This window comes from Ranitomeya imitator, chromosome 3, assembly GCF_032444005.1.
Source record: "Ranitomeya imitator isolate aRanImi1 chromosome 3, aRanImi1.pri, whole genome shotgun sequence".
Classification (NCBI taxonomy): domain Eukaryota; kingdom Metazoa; phylum Chordata; class Amphibia; order Anura; family Dendrobatidae; genus Ranitomeya; species Ranitomeya imitator.
In genome coordinates this window covers 573,672,163-573,691,678 of record NC_091284.1, presented here as the reverse complement: position 1 = coordinate 573,691,678, position 19,516 = coordinate 573,672,163, and the positions used below count along the sequence as shown (strand labels likewise).

The 19,516-nt window shown below is 44.6% G+C and overlaps 1 protein-coding gene across 1 annotated transcript; it reads left to right on the top strand.

The window, feature by feature from the left end:
• The first annotated feature begins 905 nt into the window (after positions 1-905).
• Positions 906-9,180, top strand: ZIC5 (Zic family member 5). Its single transcript, XM_069757969.1, has 2 exons — positions 906-1,996; positions 6,875-9,180. The coding sequence occupies exons 1-2, from the start codon at positions 1,030-1,032 to the stop codon at positions 7,303-7,305; spliced, it is 1,398 nt and encodes a 465-aa protein (XP_069614070.1). The 5' UTR covers positions 906-1,029; the 3' UTR covers positions 7,306-9,180.
• The last annotated feature ends 10,336 nt before the right edge of the window (positions 9,181-19,516 follow it).

The window sequence follows — 19,516 nt, the reverse complement described above, 5'->3', positions numbered from 1 at the left end:
TCATTCATAATCACTTTATTTAACCTTTACTGTCATTTATCTCTACAGTTTTGAATGTTTTCATTATTTATATATTTTTTATTTATTTAATTTCCTACAAATTGTGGAACAAAGACAAACAGTCTAAAGGTAAATAAAAATGAGCTGAATTTCTATAAAAGTGATATAAATTAATACAGGAAATATCTGGGTGCTAGCTTGGATCACTATGTGCTGGTTTGTGGCACCTGCTTACATTTGGGACCAGACCTGTCTGATTGTAACGACTTCATGAGTCTTCTTCTCGATGACTGTGCGAATCTGCGGATCGTCACCTGTGTGACCCCTCCACTACCTCTGTGAGCGGCCCACGCCTCCGGACGGTGTGTACAGCTGGCAGGAGACGGTGCACGGTCACCTCCTCGCCTCCCATGACCCCAGAGCCAGGCAGCACAGTAGTCAGAGGTTGCAGGCACGGGTGGAAGCATTGTCCGCAGCGCTGCCGCACAGAATCCGCGGGTGACTGCTTAGTCTGACCGTGTCATTTTTGGGAAGGAGCCTGGGCTTGTGAAGGTCTCCTGATGGAGCCAGTGACTGTACAGGCGCGCAGGGGCTCCTCGTGGGCGCTCACCAGCCTGTCCCCGGCAGCAGTGACGCCCTGGCACGGTGCCCTCCGCCCGCCGCCGCCAGCCTCAGGGTGCAGGAAAAGTTTGCACAAGTAGAAGTTTGAGAAGTGGAATGCGGCTGAGAGCATGGGGGCGGATCCCCGCTGAGCAGCGGCCTGACAGCCAGCCAATCACAGGCCCGGGCCTCCTGCCAATCCTGGCATCCCGGCCAATCCCGGCTGTGCCATCGCTAAACTCTATGCCCCCACTGTGCCTCCAATGCCGCGCGCTCTGCCAATCGCTGGAGGACAGAGTAGGGATCGGACCGGGCAGAGTTGGATCAGACAAAAGAAGTTACAGAACGCGTCATCTGCCCGTGTGTGTGAAGGATGGTAGAGGGGGAAAGACCACACCAGTGAGTGTGGATGGACGTGACTGTGTAGTGATGGAGCCCCCTTTGAGCAAGAGGACTCAGACTCTGAGGCTGGCGGATTTGGCAGCGGCTCAAGGCCATCCTCAGCAGACTATGACAGGCTTCCCGCACTCCCACCCTGCCCACCTGCACCCTGGGGAGATGGGGAGTGACCCTGGAGTTGCCCTCACTCCATTCGGACCTGAGCACATGGCCCAGGCTGGTGCTCTGAAACTGAGCCCCTCGCAGCACATGCCAGCCCACCCTGAAGCTGCAGGCTTCGGGGCCCCGGCCACAGTCTCGTACCCCCACTCTGGCTACACGGGCAGCAGGGACTTCATCCTCCGGAGGGAGATGCTGGGCGAGCAGCACCCGGCCGCCAGCTCCCCCCACCACCAAGCCCACATGTTCATCTCCTCCGCGGGGACCTACGGGCACTCGGAAGGGGCGAGCCACCCTCTGTTCCCCGGGCTCCACGAGCAGGCGCCCCCGGGAGTGCACCACCCCCTGAATGGCCAGATGCGCCTCGGCTTGGCCGGAGAGCTGTACGGGCGAGCGGAAGCCTTCAGAGCCGAGCACTACGCCGCCCCCTCCATCCACAGCTACACCTCCATGAACCTGAATGTGAGCCTCGCCGCCCACCCCGCCGCGGCAGGGGCGTTCTTGAGGTACATGAGGCAGCCCATCAAGCAGGAGCTCATCTGCAAGTGGATCGACCAGGACCAGAGCTGCAAGAAGACCTGCTCCAAAACCTTCAGCACCATGCACGAGCTGGTGAACCACGTCACGGTGGAGCATGTGGGGGGCCCGGAGCAGAGCAGCCACGTCTGTTACTGGGAGGACTGTCCGCGGGAGGGCAAGCCATTCAAGGCCAAGTACAAGCTGGTGAACCACATCAGGGTGCACACGGGGGAGAAGCCCTTCCCCTGCCCCTTCCCGGGCTGCGGCAAGGTCTTCGCCCGCTCCGAGAACCTGAAGATCCACAAGAGAACTCATACAGGTGGGTGTCCTCCTCCTTCGTCCTCGGCCATGTGACGACTGCTCATGAATAAGTGATTTAGCGGCACTCTCCGGTTACCCCTGGTGGACGGTCAGATGTGGGGGACACCGACAGAGGCATCGGGTAACTCATCACTGGGGTTCCTATGGGCAGCAACCACGTGCTTCGAAAAGCTGCACTGCCCGGGCACCAGGGGGTTAAACCCTCGTGGCTGCAACAGCTCCTGCCTTCTTTGCATACCAAAACAGCGACAAACATTGCAGGTTGGTGTGAACACAATAGTCAATGTGCACATTGCAAATCAATACATGGGGGAAGATCCACATGAATGGGAGTCCTGAGAAGCAGCTCATTAGCAACTCCGGGGAGTGCGCACTCAGGCTGGGGGGCTGCCGCTCACTACTGGGAGGGTCATGTTTAATCATCTAGTTATACCTAAAACAGGGATACATCATTACCACAAGAACTAATTAATCCTCATAGAATATTATAATAATCATTACTATTATTGATTATAATCATTTTGTATTATTAATTATTATTTACTATGATTAGACACTTTGATCAGATTGCATCTTGGACCCCTTCTTCATAGAATGCATTCTGCAATTTTTGTGCACATGATGCGTTTTTTTTCGGCAAACAAACGCATCGCGGTAAAAAAAAAAAAAAAAAAGCAGCATGTTCATTAATTTTGGGTTTTTTTCGCGTTATTCCCGCTATTTAATGCGTTGGGAAATACGTGTCAATAACGCATGCGGATTTCTGGCAGAAATGTCAGGTTTTTGTCAGGGAAATCTCTGCCAGAAATCCTGACGTGTGCACATAGCCTTAGTGTAGGTCTACATAGAGCCAACCCATTTGATGACACAGCGGTCTTGACTTTGATAAGTAGGATGGAAGAAATCCAAACACTGAGGCCTTGCCAAAATACAAAATGGACGTAATAGTAGTAGTAGTAATAGTAATTCTCAGCCGCCCTCCCCCCACACACATAATAACGCCGCAGACGCTGCAATACATTCTTGTATTGCTTTGTAACAATATCACTGGGACAGCACAGGAAAAGGACCTGGTTTTATCTGACACTGTGATTTCTCACAACACTAATCAAATTACAAAATCAAATGCATTTCCTTATGATTTGTGGCAAGCAATGAAGGATGTCTTTATAATTGTGAAGCTACTTAATTATTTGTAATTATTATTTTATTAGACTGATGATACAGGACAGGAAGGAATAATCCTTTATTCTTCCTAAATAGATGAGGTCCTTCTTGTGCTCTGCAGTTACCACTTCAGATGCCTGGTTGAGATAGGTAGAGAATACAAGGGTAAAGATGATAAAATAGTTGTGAAACAGCTGCTTGTGGTTGAGATCAAAATTACCATAAATGTTTCTTTAATATTTCAATAGAGGCAAAAATATGGATACAGCTACTATCACATGCTAATAAAAATAATAATAAATACAATCAGGGATACTGATTAATATTATACACCATAGTGACTACATGAAGTTTTCTTGTGCTGGGCTGAAGTGCTGAGTATTGGAGCATGTCCCAGCCTTCTAATCAATAGTACAGCATAGCACATGAGATGGCACAAGGGCTGTGCAGGCATCCGAGGGGCTGACATATCTCTCACTATCAGTCTATCTGTGTACTGAATTTCATAGATTTAGGGGCCCAGATATGTATATATATATATATATATATATATATATATATATATATATATATATATATTGAAAAAGAAGCTTGTGATGCATGGTGCAATAAAAAGTAAAGGGGCGCATGTGCAGTCTGCAGCTTGTGTGATGCAGGCAGTGGTCTGGCCTAGGAGGGTCGTGTGTTTTTGTTACCAGGTGCTATGGGAAGATGTATGTTTTGGTATTTAGTAATGACAGTTTTAATTTCGCCTGAGCAGTTAAAATAATTGGTGACCAAGAAACATTAGACAGATCAGCTCAGAGCCTTTTGAACTATTAGTTATAATCCCCCAAATCTAGAGCTGGATGGTCCATATACAGAATATATATATATATATATACAGTGATGAGATTAGCAGCTCAGTTTTGAGGATCTGTCACTGGTGATCTATTTGTCTTGTTCTCTCTGAAGAACTTTAGGCAGATGATTGATGTATTCTTGCCAGGGTTCATGGTCTGGAGAAGCAGAGGCAATTGTCAGAGCTGTATATGCGTGAGTGGGATCACGGAGTATATATTAGTGGTAGAGGTGCTGACATGTTAATGGCAGACATGACGATCTGCCAGCCGCAGAAATGATGAGGTGTTACGGGCAGATCTGGGATAGTGGAGTGCTGAGGCTGCGGGATCATTGGTGCCACTCATGGAATACTGCAGCATATTATACATTGTACAGTACTGGGAATGGGAAGCCAGGTCACAGAATCTCATCATTAGCATCAATTCTGACCATGGACGACACATTGTTTTTAATAAAGTGCTCAGTCACCGATATCAGGGTTTGGGGCTAGGACTGGTACGGTGTGAGCCATTACAGGGGGGCTGGTGTGCAGAAGATGGCACAGCAGGGGGGGTGCCAGTGATTGACATGAGAGTAGTGTGGCATAGTAAAAGGAAGAAGTAGAGGGAGAAGAGCAGGGAAAGCAGACAGGACAGCCAAGGTAATTGGGGAGAAGGTATTAGCCAAATCACTAGGGGGTCTAGTGAAAAACGTGATAAGTGACGTGTAAAGGGGCAGCATCCTCGGCTCACAATAACCTGATCTGGCGGTATAAAGTCAGGCGAGGCTGTATAAGTATGCTTATTTGCAAGGGGCCACCATGCTGCACTGGGGGTGGGGAGCTGTGCGGGATTTGGCGCCAGTCATCTGTCAAACAATCATGACTTAAACACAGATCTCATAAAGAATCCATCCCATGTGCCTGTCCTACCCCACATGATAGATTACACTGTTCCATGTGTACAAAAAGGTGACAACCTACTGTGTGTGTCTCTGTACATATATAATAAACTCTGAAATATATATATATATATATATATATATATATATATATAGTAAACACTGATTTTATACATATTGTAAATTCAAATTTATATTTACACACATCTCATCTATGTGGCATGATGCTGAGATTCCAGAGGGTTACATGCCACTCTACTAGGCCTGCCATTTGCAGTGAGCTCATATAGTGCAGTGTTGGAGGGCACAGCTTCCTACAGTGACTGAGTGGCAGGAGACGGCAGGGGTCTGGTGCTGCCAGAGGCCCTCACCCTGGAGGCTGCACTTCACTGCTTATTACACAGATGTACCATAGAGTTCTAGCCTGGGGTGGGAATATCCTGCCCCTCAGTATAGATAGCACACTTTGCTCATGTTGACACCTCATACTTCCACTCCAGGCGAGCTTTCTGTGTGACTCCCGTGTAGGCGGGCTTTCTGTGTGGCCCCCGTGTAGGCGGGCTTTCTGTGTGGCCCCCGTGTAGGCGGGCGTTCTGTGTGGCCCCCGTGTAGGCGGGCTTTCTGTGTGGCCCCCGTGTAGGCGGGCTTTCTGTGTGGCCCCCGTGTAGGCGGGCTTTCTGTGTGGCCCCCGTGTAGGCGGGCTTTCTGTGTGGCCCCCGTGTAGGCGGGCTTTCTGTGTGGCCCCCGTGTAGGCGGGCTTTCTGTGTGGCCCCCGTGTAGGCGGGCTTTCTGTGTGACTCCCGTGTAGGCGGGCTTTCTGTGTGGCCCCCGTGTAGGCGGGCTTTCTGTGTGGCCCCCGTGTAGGCGGGCTTTCTGTGTGGCCCCCGTGTAGGCGGGCTTTCTGTGTGGCCCCCGTGTAGCCGGGCTTTCTGTGTGGCCCCCGTGTAGGCGGGCTTTCTGTGTGGCCCCCGTGTAGGCGGGCGTTCTGTGTGGCCCCCGTGTAGGCGGGTTTTCTTTGTGGCCCCCGTGTAGGCGGGCTTTCTGTGTGGCCCCCGTGTAGGCGGGCGTTCTGTGTGGCCCCCGTGTAGGCGGGCGTTCTGTGTGGCCCCCGTGTAGGCGGGCGTTCTGTGTGGCCCCCGTGTAGGGGGGCTTTCTGTGTGGCCCCCGCGTAGGCGGGCGTTCTGCGTGGCCCCGTGTAGGCGGGCTTTCTGTGTGGCCCCCATGTAGGGGGGCTTTCTGTGTGGCCCCCGTGTAGGCGGGCGTTCTGCGTGGCCCCCGTGTAGGCGGGCGTTCTGTGTGGCCCCCGTGTAGGCGGGCGTTCTGTGTGGCCCCCGTGTAGGCGGGCGTTCTGTGTGGCCCCCGTGTAGGCGGGCGTTCTGTGTGGCCCCCGTGTAGGCGGGCGTTCTGTGTGGCCCCCGTGTAGGCGGGCGTTCTGTGTGGCCCCCGTGTAGGCGGGCTTTCTGTGTGGCCCCCGTGTAGGGGGGCTTTCTGTGTGGCCCCCGTGTAGGCGGGCGTTCTGCGTGGCCCCCGTGTAGGCGGGCGTTCTGTGTGGCCCCCGTGTAGGCGGGCGTTCTGTGTGGCCCCCGTGTAGGCGGGCGTTCTGTGTGGCCCCCGTGTAGGCGGGCGTTCTGCGTGGCCCCAGCGTAGGCGGGCTTTCTGCGTGGCCCCAGCGTAGGCGGGCTTTCTGCGTGGCCCCAGCGTAGGCGGGCTTTCTGTGTGGCCCCCATGTAGGGGGGCTTTCTGTGTGGCCCCCGTGTAGGCGGGCGTTCTGCGTGGCCCCCGTGTAGGCGGGCGTTCTGTGTGGCCCCCGTGTAGGCGGGCGTTCTGTGTGGCCCCCGTGTAGGGGGGCTTTCTGTGTGGCCCCCGCGTAGGCGGGCTTTCTGCGTGGCCCCCGTGTAGGCGGGCTTTCTGCGTGGCCCCAGTGTAGATACATCTGACTCTGGTGATTTAACACAAATCTTCTCTCTTATTGTTTTTCTTTCTGTAGGGGAGAAACCATTTAAGTGCGAGTTTGATGGCTGTGACAGGAAGTTTGCCAACAGCAGTGACAGGAAGAAGCACTCTCACGTGCACACCAGCGACAAGCCCTACTACTGCAAGGTCCGAGGCTGCGACAAGTCGTACACGCATCCCAGCTCCCTGAGGAAGCACATGAAGATCCACTGCAAGTCCCCCCCGGGGTCGCCCTCCGCCCTGGGCTACTCCTCTGCCCCCATGGACGAGTCCCTGTCCCCTACCCAGGAGCAGGGCCGGGGGCGCAGCGCCAACCTCTCCCCTCAGGTCACTAACCTCAATGAGTGGTATGTGTGCCAGGCCGGTGGGGCCCCCAATAACCTGCACGCCCCCTCCAGCAATGCAGAGTCCACGGACTCTGAGGAGGAGGACACTTACAGGACCGCTGAGAGGACTATTCGGTAGGACCCCACCTGCTGCTCCCGCCATGACAGATGGATCACTGCTTCTCCCAGGGTTTATTTTCCAGCAGACCAGACGCTCCACAAAGCGGCATCTCGGAAAGCGGACGTGCACCTGGGAGACATGGCCGGCCATGCCGCAAGGATAAACAGTCTGTGCCCACTGCCAGTGCAATGCCCTCCTAGCAGGCTGCACCGCCTCATGTGCCTCATGGAAACCCCCCGGGGCTTCTCCACTGTACACTGGCACCAGCACCCGCTGAGCTGGGGGACGCCCCGTTTACAGCCCTGAGCAGCAGTGGGCTCCGTGCCCCCTGTACAGGGCCGTCCTGGCCGCAGGGACAGATTCTCCCCCTTTACCTGTGAGAACCTGTTTTATATACTGACTTTAAAGAGATGTGTTCCCCCCTTGTTTTACTAAGTTATTTATTATTGTAAAAAGGTACCGCTCCACTGGCAGCTCCTGTGCTGATGGGAGGACTGGTGAATCTGAGCTGGTGGCTATGTAATGTAGTGATCACCATCAGATGTAAAACCCCTAAATCCAATGTTACCATGCTCCAAACAATCATGGGAAGAAAATCACACACCGGAAAGCGATATGTCACCTTCTTTTTCTCATAAGGCTGGTAAACCTTGTAATTACAAGCTCTAATGAAAGTGGTGGAACTAATTACTTGGAAAAATGGTATTAAATGATGCACTAAATGATAGAATCATAACAAAAGCAAGAAAACACTTACTATAATATATACACACATATAATATAATACACACACACACACCCACACCCACACCCACACCCACACCCACACCTACCTTACTTTTATATGCACATAGACAATAAACCGATTGTACATATAACGAAATATCTTCATATATACACTCATACTCTGATTTTATATACAAATACACATTATACAAGTACACAGACATTTGTTGTCTACTTATTTACACGCACGCACGCACGCACGCACACACACACACACACACACACACACACACACACACACACACACACACACCCCTTGCAGTAGAGGTGATGGACATTTGATGCGTTTTCTGGTACTGGATAGGACTCAGACCGGAGACCCTGCTGTCCCACAGCCATGTTGTGGAGGAGCCCCGTGCTATTATTTATTGGCTCTGAGAAGGTGGTCCGGGTCAGACACCACCCCACAATGTAGCAGCTGTCCCTGTTCATGCTCTATCCTCCATAATACTCCTGACTTTCTCAGGTGAAACCTCCCATGTAGACTCCTGAAGCAGCACAGTCCCGATGGTTCGGTACCCCCAGCACTGGAGCTTCGCGTGAGCTCCTCCATGGTACTAAAGACTACTAATAGCCCCTCAGAGACCAGTAGACTGCCCCTTTCCGGGGTGGATAGAAGTCTGTTGTGTGTGCTGTGATTGCTTGTGCCAGTCTCGTCGTTGTTGACAATGTGGATGTGAATACTGTGATTTTGTAATAGTTGAATTAATTTATTTTCAGTCTGGACTTTGTTATTCTGGAAGGGCGCTCATACACCAAAGACTTCTATGACTTGATGACTTTATGGTGAAATATTGGTGTTTGATCGTGTATCATCATTTTATAAAATAAGCAATGAAGGTGAGAAGAGAATCTATGGCACATAGATAAATATATACAGCTATATTTTGCATTTTACTTGAATCGGTGTGATGTGACAGCTAGTCCTGCATGTGTCCTGTGCAGTGTGATCCTGGTCTCAGTGCTTGCTAGAGTCCTGTACTAGTGCAGTGCTGCTGTCACCTGTCTGTGTGGCATCTCCTCTGAAAGAGAGCAGCTACACCTACTTCTTCATGGTGGTCATTGCCATTTTTAATACCATTTCAATAAACAAAGTCAAACAAGAAATAGTCTGAGTTGCATTATTGGAAAATGAAAACAAATACTACATTTTGAGAGTCTTCAGGGGTATCAACAAAGATATATATTCATATAGTCTCTCCCTCACACGTGTATATATATATATATATATATATATATATATATATATATATATATATATATATATATTTATTATGTACACATATAAATATATATTTGTGTGTATATATGCATACATATTTATGTACACATATAAATGTATGTATGAGCATAAGTATATATATGAGAGACACATAAATAGGTGTGTGTACATATACATTTGTGTCTATATATGATCTATATGTACACACGTGTGTGTGTGTGTGTGTATGTGTATATATATATATATATATAATATATATTATACATTTTCATACGTGTGCTAACATGCAAGTCCAGCGTCAGGTAGTGACCCAGCTTTTCCAGACCACGGAGGACCCTAGCTGTGGAAGTGAGCAGACCTTGCATGGAATCTAAGTAAAGCAGGACACTTCCATCTCCTCCTCAGCCTTGTTTTGTATTTGCTCAGCTAATAAGCCGCAGTGTTATTAATGTCAATAGCAGCTTGATGAGGAGGTTAGTATGTGCCTCTGTCAGTTGTGCTGGAGGTGCTAAAGGTGAACGACATGGGTTTTCTGGCAGATTGGTTGCAGCCAAACAGAAGAGACCAAAGAGGACTTGTAAATGGAGTCTGTAATCAATAGAGAAACTTATAGCTCTCTAATGAAGCTTCCTGTGAAAGGGAGGGCAGCACAAAGCCACTCAGACATGAATCATCCCTGGGAAATAGAAAGGATAAAAGATAAGTGACAATGGCTGCAGCTTGTATAGAGGAGAGAAAACAAGTTTCCCTTTTCTGCCTGTGGCCCCCGTTGTTGTGTCCGGCCCATGGAGCCCCCAGTGCCCACTGCAGATCAGGCCCCACTTCAAAGCCATTGAGTCCCGAGCGGAAGGCCCGGCCTTGGGCAAGCTTCATGGTGTGTTAGGATTTCTATGGCAATCCGCAAGCAAGACGTCCCCATCTGACTACACCCAGTGCAAGCCACTTACTGACACCAAGCCGGCCATTATCTGGGAAGGGAGGCTGGGGTTAGGGCGCAGGAAGAGCTTCCTGATAGATTGGAGGGGCAAAGGCAGAATCTTAGAGATTCCTGTCTGAATATTGCCTTATAAATGCGGACACACGGCTGCACAAGTGTGAAATCGGCGGCGCAGGGTCACTGAGCGGTCCGCATGCGGTTCGCCCCGTCAGGGTGAGGCGCACGTTGCTATGGCAATGAGCTGGATTCACGATTCGAGACACTCTATTAAGATACAGTGGCTCTGACCTTTGCTTTCATGGCGCATTAGTGCAGATCTGGAGGGATCAGGACGATCTCCGGGGCCGGCTGCGCCCATCCGCTGCGATGCCGGCACAACGATCGTCCTTTGTTTATTTAAGACGAGTTCTGGTGAATGGTGAAAAATAAACACCCTGAAAAAGAAGCAAACAGAGGACTCCTGCGAGTGCACAGCCGCACTTCATAAAAGTGGTCGGAGGCGGCGGCGCTGAATGGGGAAGCTTCTCAAGTGGAACTTATTACAGCAGGAATCCTCTCTGGTTGCCCTAACGACACCGCTGAAGTGAAAGGTCTCTCCTTTGTCAGCGATTTGTTCTCCTCTGCTGGGATGGCTGCAGAACCGAGTGACACCACTGCCTGAACACGCAGCCTGCAAATCAGTCACTTCCCAGCTCAGACTTGCAGACGCCTGTGTCTTCAGGACAATAAGGGAGAACACATCCAGCTTTCCCCAGTCCTGGGAGAACACATCCAGCTTTCCCCAGTCCTGGGAGAACACATCCAGCTTTCCCCAGTCCTGGGAGAACACATCCAGCTTTCCCCAGTCCTGGGAGAACACATCCAGCTTTCCCCAGTCCTGAAGCATATCCTTCAGCTACTACACCAATTTCTGACCTTCTTTTCATTTTCAGAATTGCTCCATAATGATCACATCGAAAGTAAATGATTATTTTTGTTGTAAATCTGATTTCCAGATTGAGTCAGAATTACTATTTGTTTGTTACACAACATAAATGTAGAAAAATGCTCTAAATCTATTACAGTGGCTGCTGTTATTTTTAATTTTTACACACATATCCTAAATAATAACTACCCCATTAATAATAAATAATTTATTGACATAATCCTAATTACAAAAATGTAAAAGTTACTACAAAGTTGGGAACTGCATCATAATCACAAACATAAAAAGGGAAGAGTTAATGAAAAAAAAAAGTGGCGAACTACATCAACTACACTGAAATAGTTCAGCACTTATTTTCAGTAACTTTCCCCTTTTTAAATGTGTGTAATTATGATGTAGTTCACAACTTTTTGGTAAGTTTTACATTTTTGCTTTTAGGATTATGTCAATTAATAAATTAATTATATTATTTAATGAAGCAAATTGTAATTGTAAATATGATTATGTTAATAAATGAATTATATATTTTTAATGGTCTAGTCATTCTTTAGGTGTTCTATTTTATTAGTTACTACCTATCCCCATAATAGTGGCCCATTGACTTTTTACCAACTTGTATAGGTTTATATATTGTAGATATATTTATAAAAGTCATGCTCCATTATTAAATCATTTTGCACCAAGTCTGTCATTTTTATTTGAAACTTGTCAAAAGAGGCTTATCACTTGCAGTTTTTATTGTTCCTATATTTTTTACATTTGATTTTTTTTTTTAAGTCTCACAAAATGTTGGTTAGAAAAAATTCCAGCAGAGTAGTTGGTGTAAAAAAAAAAATGGAAAACTAGTTGTAGACAGAAATGTTACATCTACATCTTGTGCAACATAAATTGTGCAACATAGCCAGAAGCAAGAATGTCATAAAAAAATTCATCCAATAATAAATTCATCCTTGGCATATGTGAGACACTAGTTTATTTCTACCATTGCCTGGATGATGCTCCTTTGGCTAGACTTTTATTTTTTGCACCTAACCAGTGCCACACATCAGTAATACATTTGGTGCATTCTGCAGCTCAACAAAAAAAAGGCTTATTTTCTAAACCCTTTTGAATAGTGTGAAGTGTGGTGCAAATATATATATATTATTTTTTTCACACATTTAATTGATAAATTTGCCTATAACAATTTACACTAAACTCTAATACTAGAATTCTGGATGTGCACCTACAATAATCTGCATTAGGTTTAAAAAACAAACAAATAAAAACATTGTGGACTTGATTATTTGTTGTGTTTGTTACTGCTTTGATTTGTGTTTAGTGTTTTCACATGTTATTCATTATTATTATTTTTTTTAAATTGTGCCTTTTTAAAAGTCTGTTTTATATGTGTTCACCTGTTTTTTTTTTCTTTTTTAAATGTTTGCCATTGTGGAGAGACTTTGAGGTTTGCCATGATTTTCAGCGGTTTCAAACTTTTTAAAAAGTCCCCAAATTTTTGCACAAGTGTACTCTAGTCCCTCTGCAATGATTTTATGTATGTCTGTATTTTTTGCATCTTTTGTGCAAATACTGTCCCATTTTAGAGTAACTGGCAACTTTTTACTTTAGAAGTACAACAAAGGTAAAATACAGCATTAAACACCTTTTTTATTTTGTCCAAAACTCATTGACCATGAGCACCATTTTGAAGAATTTGGTAACAAAAATAATTGAGTTCCACAAGACATGGAATGAAAAGCATTTAAAAAAACAAACAAACAGCAAATTATGAATTGGACCATGTTGTTTTTTTTTTGTGTGGCATTTTTACAAGATCTTTTTTGTTGCAAAAATGCTGCAGCCAAATGTTCAGGACTTTGGGGCTTAATACAGAAGTGGATTCAAGATGAATGGGAAATATAAATGAAAGCAAAGCAGAAAACACTATGCAGCAGTACTCAGCAAAAATGATATACATGCATTCCACTCTTGCTACAGAAATACAAATGTAAGGTGCTTCTGCATAAAATCAAATTATGAAAGCCCATCTAAAAATGACAAGGAGACCTATTTTAAAAGAAGTCATAAAGGAGTCAAAAGAGGATTTCTAGTATTTGTTAGACATAGGTTCACAACAAATTGCTACAAAAAATGATTTTTTTCCACAAAAACAAACGATGTGTGTGAAATCACCCTAATGGCTTTCCCCCCCCCCCAAATCCATTGTTATATAGGGTATTCTATAATTTTAAAAAATGCAGTTGTGAAAAAAATGCCACAAAAAAGGATAAACATTTCTGAGAAAAAAAAACGCTCCACATTAAATTCATGTCTCTTTTTTACAAGATAAAAATGTGCAAGTTAAAAAAAATATATATATTATATATATACATTTAAATTCGGGCTAATATGTAATTTATCTGCATTTTCTTCAGATTAATGTGTTAATCAGCTGTTTCTTTGCAACAATATATATATTTATTGAAAAACGAGAAAAATGTATTGCATACAAATGGATCTAGTGATTAAAATGTTATAGAATTTTGTTAAATGCTGAGCAAGAATTCTGGCCAAGATGCCATGTGCCACATTTATGAAGGGTTTTAGGCACTTTTTGCTCCTCTCTAGACTGTTAGAAAGTGTCTAAGGCCATGTTCACACGTGCAGTTTTAGGTCAGTATTTTACATCCTTATTTGTCATCAGTTCTGTATTTATCACCCACTCTTGGTTTTGGCTTACAAATACTGATGTAAAATACTGACTCAATACTGAACATGTGAATGTGGCCTAAGAAAGAACGCGTTGATAAAAGTGCTTGTAAAATTCAACAAATAAGTTTTCTGCTTCCACATAGTTTTTTGGAGTGGGTCTTCTACAAAATCCTTCTCAATTTTTTTTTAGAACTGCAAGAAAAACTCTTGCTTTTTATTTCTACAAGAATTCTATTGTACTCGTACTATTTATATAACATGTTTTTTTCTCAATTGGAACAATGGCTGTTGGAAAAAAAGAACATACATGTCATGGATTCTTGGACTCTGATGTACTCCACTTCTAAGGTAATTAAAATGAGTCAGGAAACAAACTCTTCGAAATCCACTTTAGAAACCACTTCATAAAAAGAACTGCTCTAAAAACTCCCTCAAAAAGTAGAATGGTTTCCACTTGAAAAACCCATAATTTTTGAACTCCTCGAAAAAAACAAACCTATTTGATCAAAGCATAAAGTTGCTAAAGTATTGTTCACATGTTGTTTATTTGCTGTTGAACGTATCGCAGAAAGTTCTGACATTGTCCCTTTTATTTTAAGCAATCTCTTATAAATAGATGGAGCTGATTTTCAATCACAGAAATTTCCTCTGCAAAATCTACAGCTCTGGAATTTACCCTCAGGCTAAGCTCACATAAAAAAAAATGGATGATTTTTCATCTGCATTGTCATCCATATGGCATCAGTCTTTATACATCAGCAGTCTTTAAAATTTACAAGAACAAATCGAGTTTCCTTGGTTAAACAATTGCAATGTATGAGTCACAATCGGGTGCAATATGATGGATCTGTATGGGATCCAATTTTTTTTGCGCACCCATACACTCAACTTGGCGAGTCTCACCCAGAATACAGAGAAGACTAATGCATGCAGTGATTTTTTGAAAAGAACATTCAATCTTTGAAAAATAAGCAGTCATCCTAACAGCCCTATTGAATAACATAGGTCAGAGTGCTGTCGGTTAGGTAATGGACAACACTCAGGCGGTCGTTTGAACGTAGCCTTGAAATTAGGACACGTTCAGTATTTGATCAGTATTTTACATCAGTATTTGTAAGCCAAAACCAGGAGAGGAATAATCAGAGTAAAAGTAGAATAGAAACATATGCACCACTTCTGCATTTATCACCCACTCCTGGTTTTGGCTTAGAAATACTGATGTAAAATACTGACCAAATACTGAACATGTGCCAGTACGTCCTATGTTGGGTGTTGGTGGTTGGTGGTGGTGATCGGGGTCTGAAGCTGAGCATGTCATTTTTGTAGTATACTACTGTACTGCATAGTACAAGTAATTAATAAAACCAAGGTTTAAGTCCCCCCAGCGAAGGAGTGAAATGAGTGATAATTGCAAATTAAGAAAATACTAATAAAAAAATACATAGTTGGAATGGCTGATCTATTAATGTCCAATTTATAAAATTGTTAAATTAATTAACCCGTTTGAAAAAATGTCATGAAGGTAATAAAAAAATGGAAATGCCTGAATTTGCCTATTTTTGGTCATCTTGTTTAAAAAAAAAATAATAATAATAAAAAAAAATAATCAGAACATCATATATATCCCAAAATAGTACCAATTAAAACTATAGCCCACTACGCAAAAGACAAGCCTTTACATGGCTTTATTTACTGAAAAATAAAAGAGTTACATGTCTCAGAAAATGGTGACATAAACCAATTGTTTTTTTTTCTTTTGCAAAGTTCCCGATTAATTTAACTATTAAAATAATTAAAAAAAATATGCAAATTTATTATCCAAGTAATCACACTGACATGAAAATAAGGACACCGGGTCAATTTTAAAGCACAGTGAACGTCATAAAAACTGAACCTAAAAATCAAAGACAAATATTGCATATTTTCACCATTGAATTTTTTCCCCATTTTTTTAGTACATTCTATAGTAAAATGCATATTGTAAATCAAATCTACAAGTCATCCTGCAAAAAACAAGCGCTCATGTGGTTTCGTTAGCTGAAAACAAAATTACGACTCTTGCAATAAGGGGAGGGAAAAATGAAAATTTGCCTTATCATGAAGGTGTTAATACTGCCCAGTCTAAGTTGTTGCCTAAGGCCATGTTCATGCCTTCAGTATTTGGTGAGTATTTTACATGTTTTTCTGTAAGCCAAAATCAGCAATCTAAAAGTATATACTGGGCGGCACGGTGGCGCAGAGCTTGCTGCATTTTGAAAGAAGTAAAATCCCCAAAATGCATTAAAGGAAAGTGGAAAAAAGCCCAGGACCTGATTCATGAAGGTATTTCCGCCAAAAGATGTTAGAGCAGTTCAGATTTCCGTAAAATTTGGCATTTTTCCACCTGTCCATCAAAATGGGCACAGCATGGGTGGGACAGGGGGTGGCTAAGCCTGATCATATAATGTTAGGTGTCAGGTTCCCGCTGCTGCACAGGGGGAATCTCGAACCATGTCCACTGCGGTCTCCCATTCTCCTCCGGCCGTGGTGGAGCCTGCTCGGCAGAGACATCGGTCCCAGTGTCTGGCTCAAGCTGATACTGTGCGTCCCAGGGACGCCTGTGAGCAGGCATCCCTGGGACTAAGTCCTGCTTTTCTTCTTCTGAGCATGCCCAAGGGATGAACTCTCATTGGAGGTCGGGGGTCACATGCTCAGGCCTTGTAGCAGCTCGTATTGGACCACTAAAAGCGCTTAGTAACCCGATATTTACCCTGGTTACCATTGTAAAAGTAAAAAAAAAAAAAAAACAGTGCATATTCACATTCTGATGTCTGTCACGTCCCCCGGCGTCCACTGTGTCAGCGCCGTCCGTAAAGCAGAGCACAGCGGTGACGTCACCACTGTGCTCTGCTTTACTGCCGGCGCTGACACAGTCAGTGCAGGGAAACTCTAGACAGCAGCGCGTGCATTAGCAGTGCTCTTGCCGAAAGCAGTTTTAAACCTGTGAACGCCAGCGGGGGACGTGACAGACATCAGAATGTGAGTATGTAGTGTTTTTTTTTTCTACTTTTACAATGGTAACCAGGGTAAATATCGTGTTACTAAGCGCGGCCCTGCACTTAGTAACCCGATGTTTACCCTGGTTACTCGGGTGCTGCAGGGGGACTTCAGCATCGTTGAAGACAGTTTCAATGATGCCGAAGTCGTTCCCCTGATCGATGGTCGCTGGAGAGAGCTGTCTGTGTGACAGCTCCCCAGCGACCAAACAACGACTTACCAACGATCACGGCCAGGTCGCATCGCTGGTCATGATCGTTGGTAAGTCGTTTAGTGTGAAGGTACCTTAACAGTCACTTTGTTGAAAGGATCAATCAAATCAGTATTTTAATCACCTCACATTTTAAAAGAATATTTGAGTTGTTTGAATTTGATTTGTTAGGTTCCACAGACAAAATCCATAAAAAAGAAAAAAAAAATCTTATTTACTTATCAGTTTTCAGTAAGATGGCTTGCCCTATCTAATACAGAACTGATTCATTTCCTGACATGTTTATTTCAGTGACTCCTGCACTGTTCCTATGTTATTCTTCCTAAAACTGAATGAAGAAAATGACAATTGGGTGATAACTAGTCGGGGGTGGTCCTTTCACTGTCCAATTAGTGCTGACGGTGTAATTTTCTATAGGGACACACAGCTGGGACACACTGACCAAACTCTGAGGAAATAGGATCCAAAACAAGAATCAAATTCAGTCTGATTCTTTCACCTCTAAGAAAGAAAAGACATATGAATGAGGCTTTATGTTTTCCACTGCTGTCTGATTTTCATGTACATGTTCAATCCATGTTTTTTCATGAATAGAACGTGGCATACACTATAACAGATTTAAAAAAAGGGTTGGACGATTTCCTTGATACACATAACATTGCGGGTTATAGCTAGATTAGTGACGAAATGTACAGTTGGTGGAGAAAGGTTGAATTTTGATGGACCTAGGTCTTTATTCAACCTACGTAACTATGTAACATGTACCTATGGTAGGCTGTAGGGCATAGCTGTGTCTTTCTGAGGACCAAGTGTTCACCCAAAATAAGAAAAAACAAGGCTATCTATTTTTGATCCAAGTCATGGATCAAACTCACTAATATGAGTTGATGAATTAGTGAAAAAAAAAATGAATAGCTCAAAGATATCATCTATAGTTCATCTAATAAGTGGACTAATACTTAGCCCCCACATTTTTAATGGTGCTTTATAAACATAACTCTTTAGACTATCACCTATCTTCACTAATCTATCTCTTCCCTGTTCCCTCTTTCAAATTTTTCCTCAGAATCTGGTCCCTCCTATCCATCTGTCTACACATCCTCGAGCATCCAATAGCACTCGGTAACTGTACTTAGACAGATACTGGCTGATGACCGGATCATGCACCTTATTTGGAATCCGCTATTTATTATAGTAATGGCTGGACCATACATGACAAGCACTTTTTACCTATTGTGTCCCCCCAATCTCCTTATAGATTGTAAGCTGGTGAGCAGGCCTTCACTCCTCCTGTAACAGTCAAACTATGTGTTACTTTGGATTGTCTGTACATGTCCCGACTTAATTGTATAGTGCTGCGGAATATGTTGGCGCAATATAAATAAATTTATAATTAATTGTTATCGTCTATATGCTGTCCATTTCTTTATAGTTTCTCCCTTCTACTAACCTCACTCTACCCAACATCGAAATTACCCTGGAGGGTTCAACCATAACTCCCAAGCAGCATGCCCGCTGTCTTGGGGTCATATTCGACACCGAACTTTCCTTTACTCCCTATATCCGATCACTCACTCGCTCCTGTCACCTGCATCTTAAAAACATCTCCAGAATCCGACCTTTTCTCACCTTTGAAACTGCTAAGACTTTTACTGTCGCTCTTATTCATTCCCGTCTTGGCTACTGCAACTCTCTTCTGATCGGTCTCCCTCTTACCAAACTTTCTCCTCTCCAATCTATCCTGAATGCTGCAGCCAGGGTCATATTTCTGTCCAGCCGCTTCACCAATGCCTCCACCTTGTGCCAGTCATTACACTGGCTACCCTTTCGCTACAGGGTCCAGTATAAACTCATCTCTCTCACCCACAAAGCTCTCCACAGTTCTGCACCGCCTTATATCTCCTCTCTCATCTCTGTCTATCGCCCTACAAGTGCCCTCTGTTCTACAAATGACCTAAGACTAACATCCATTGTAATCCGAACCTCGCACCTCCATCTCCAAGACTTCTCTCGTGCTGCGCCAGCTCTCTGGAATGCACTTGCCCAGATGATCAGACTGATACCTAGCCCCGACCTATTCAAGCGCGCTTTAAAAACCCATCTTTTCAAACAAGCCTACCACATCAACAACTCAGTAAACTAACTTTGCCCTGTTCCCTCCTTCCAAATATTATTCTGAATCTGCACCCTACTATTCATCTTTCTCCACACCTTCCATGCACATGATAACAGCACTTGATACTTGACTATTGCACTTAAACACACGGGCTGATGACCGGATCATGCAGCTTTATATGAAAATTCCTATTTATTATAATTGCCAGACCTGAAATAACAAGCACTTTTCACCTATTGTGTCCCCCCATTTCCTTGTAGATTGTAAGCTTGCGAGCAGGGACCTCACCCCTAATGTCACTG

Excerpts from the sequence above, each read along its gene's own strand:
- ZIC5 (XM_069757969.1), top strand. The coding sequence starts at position 1,030 with ATGGAGCCCCCTTTGAGCAAGAGGACTCAGACTCTGAGGCTGGCGGAT. Across the intron at positions 1,997-6,874 it reads CCACAAGAGAACTCATACAG|GGGAGAAACCATTTAAGTGC; the intron begins GTGGGTGTCCTC and ends TTCTTTCTGTAG.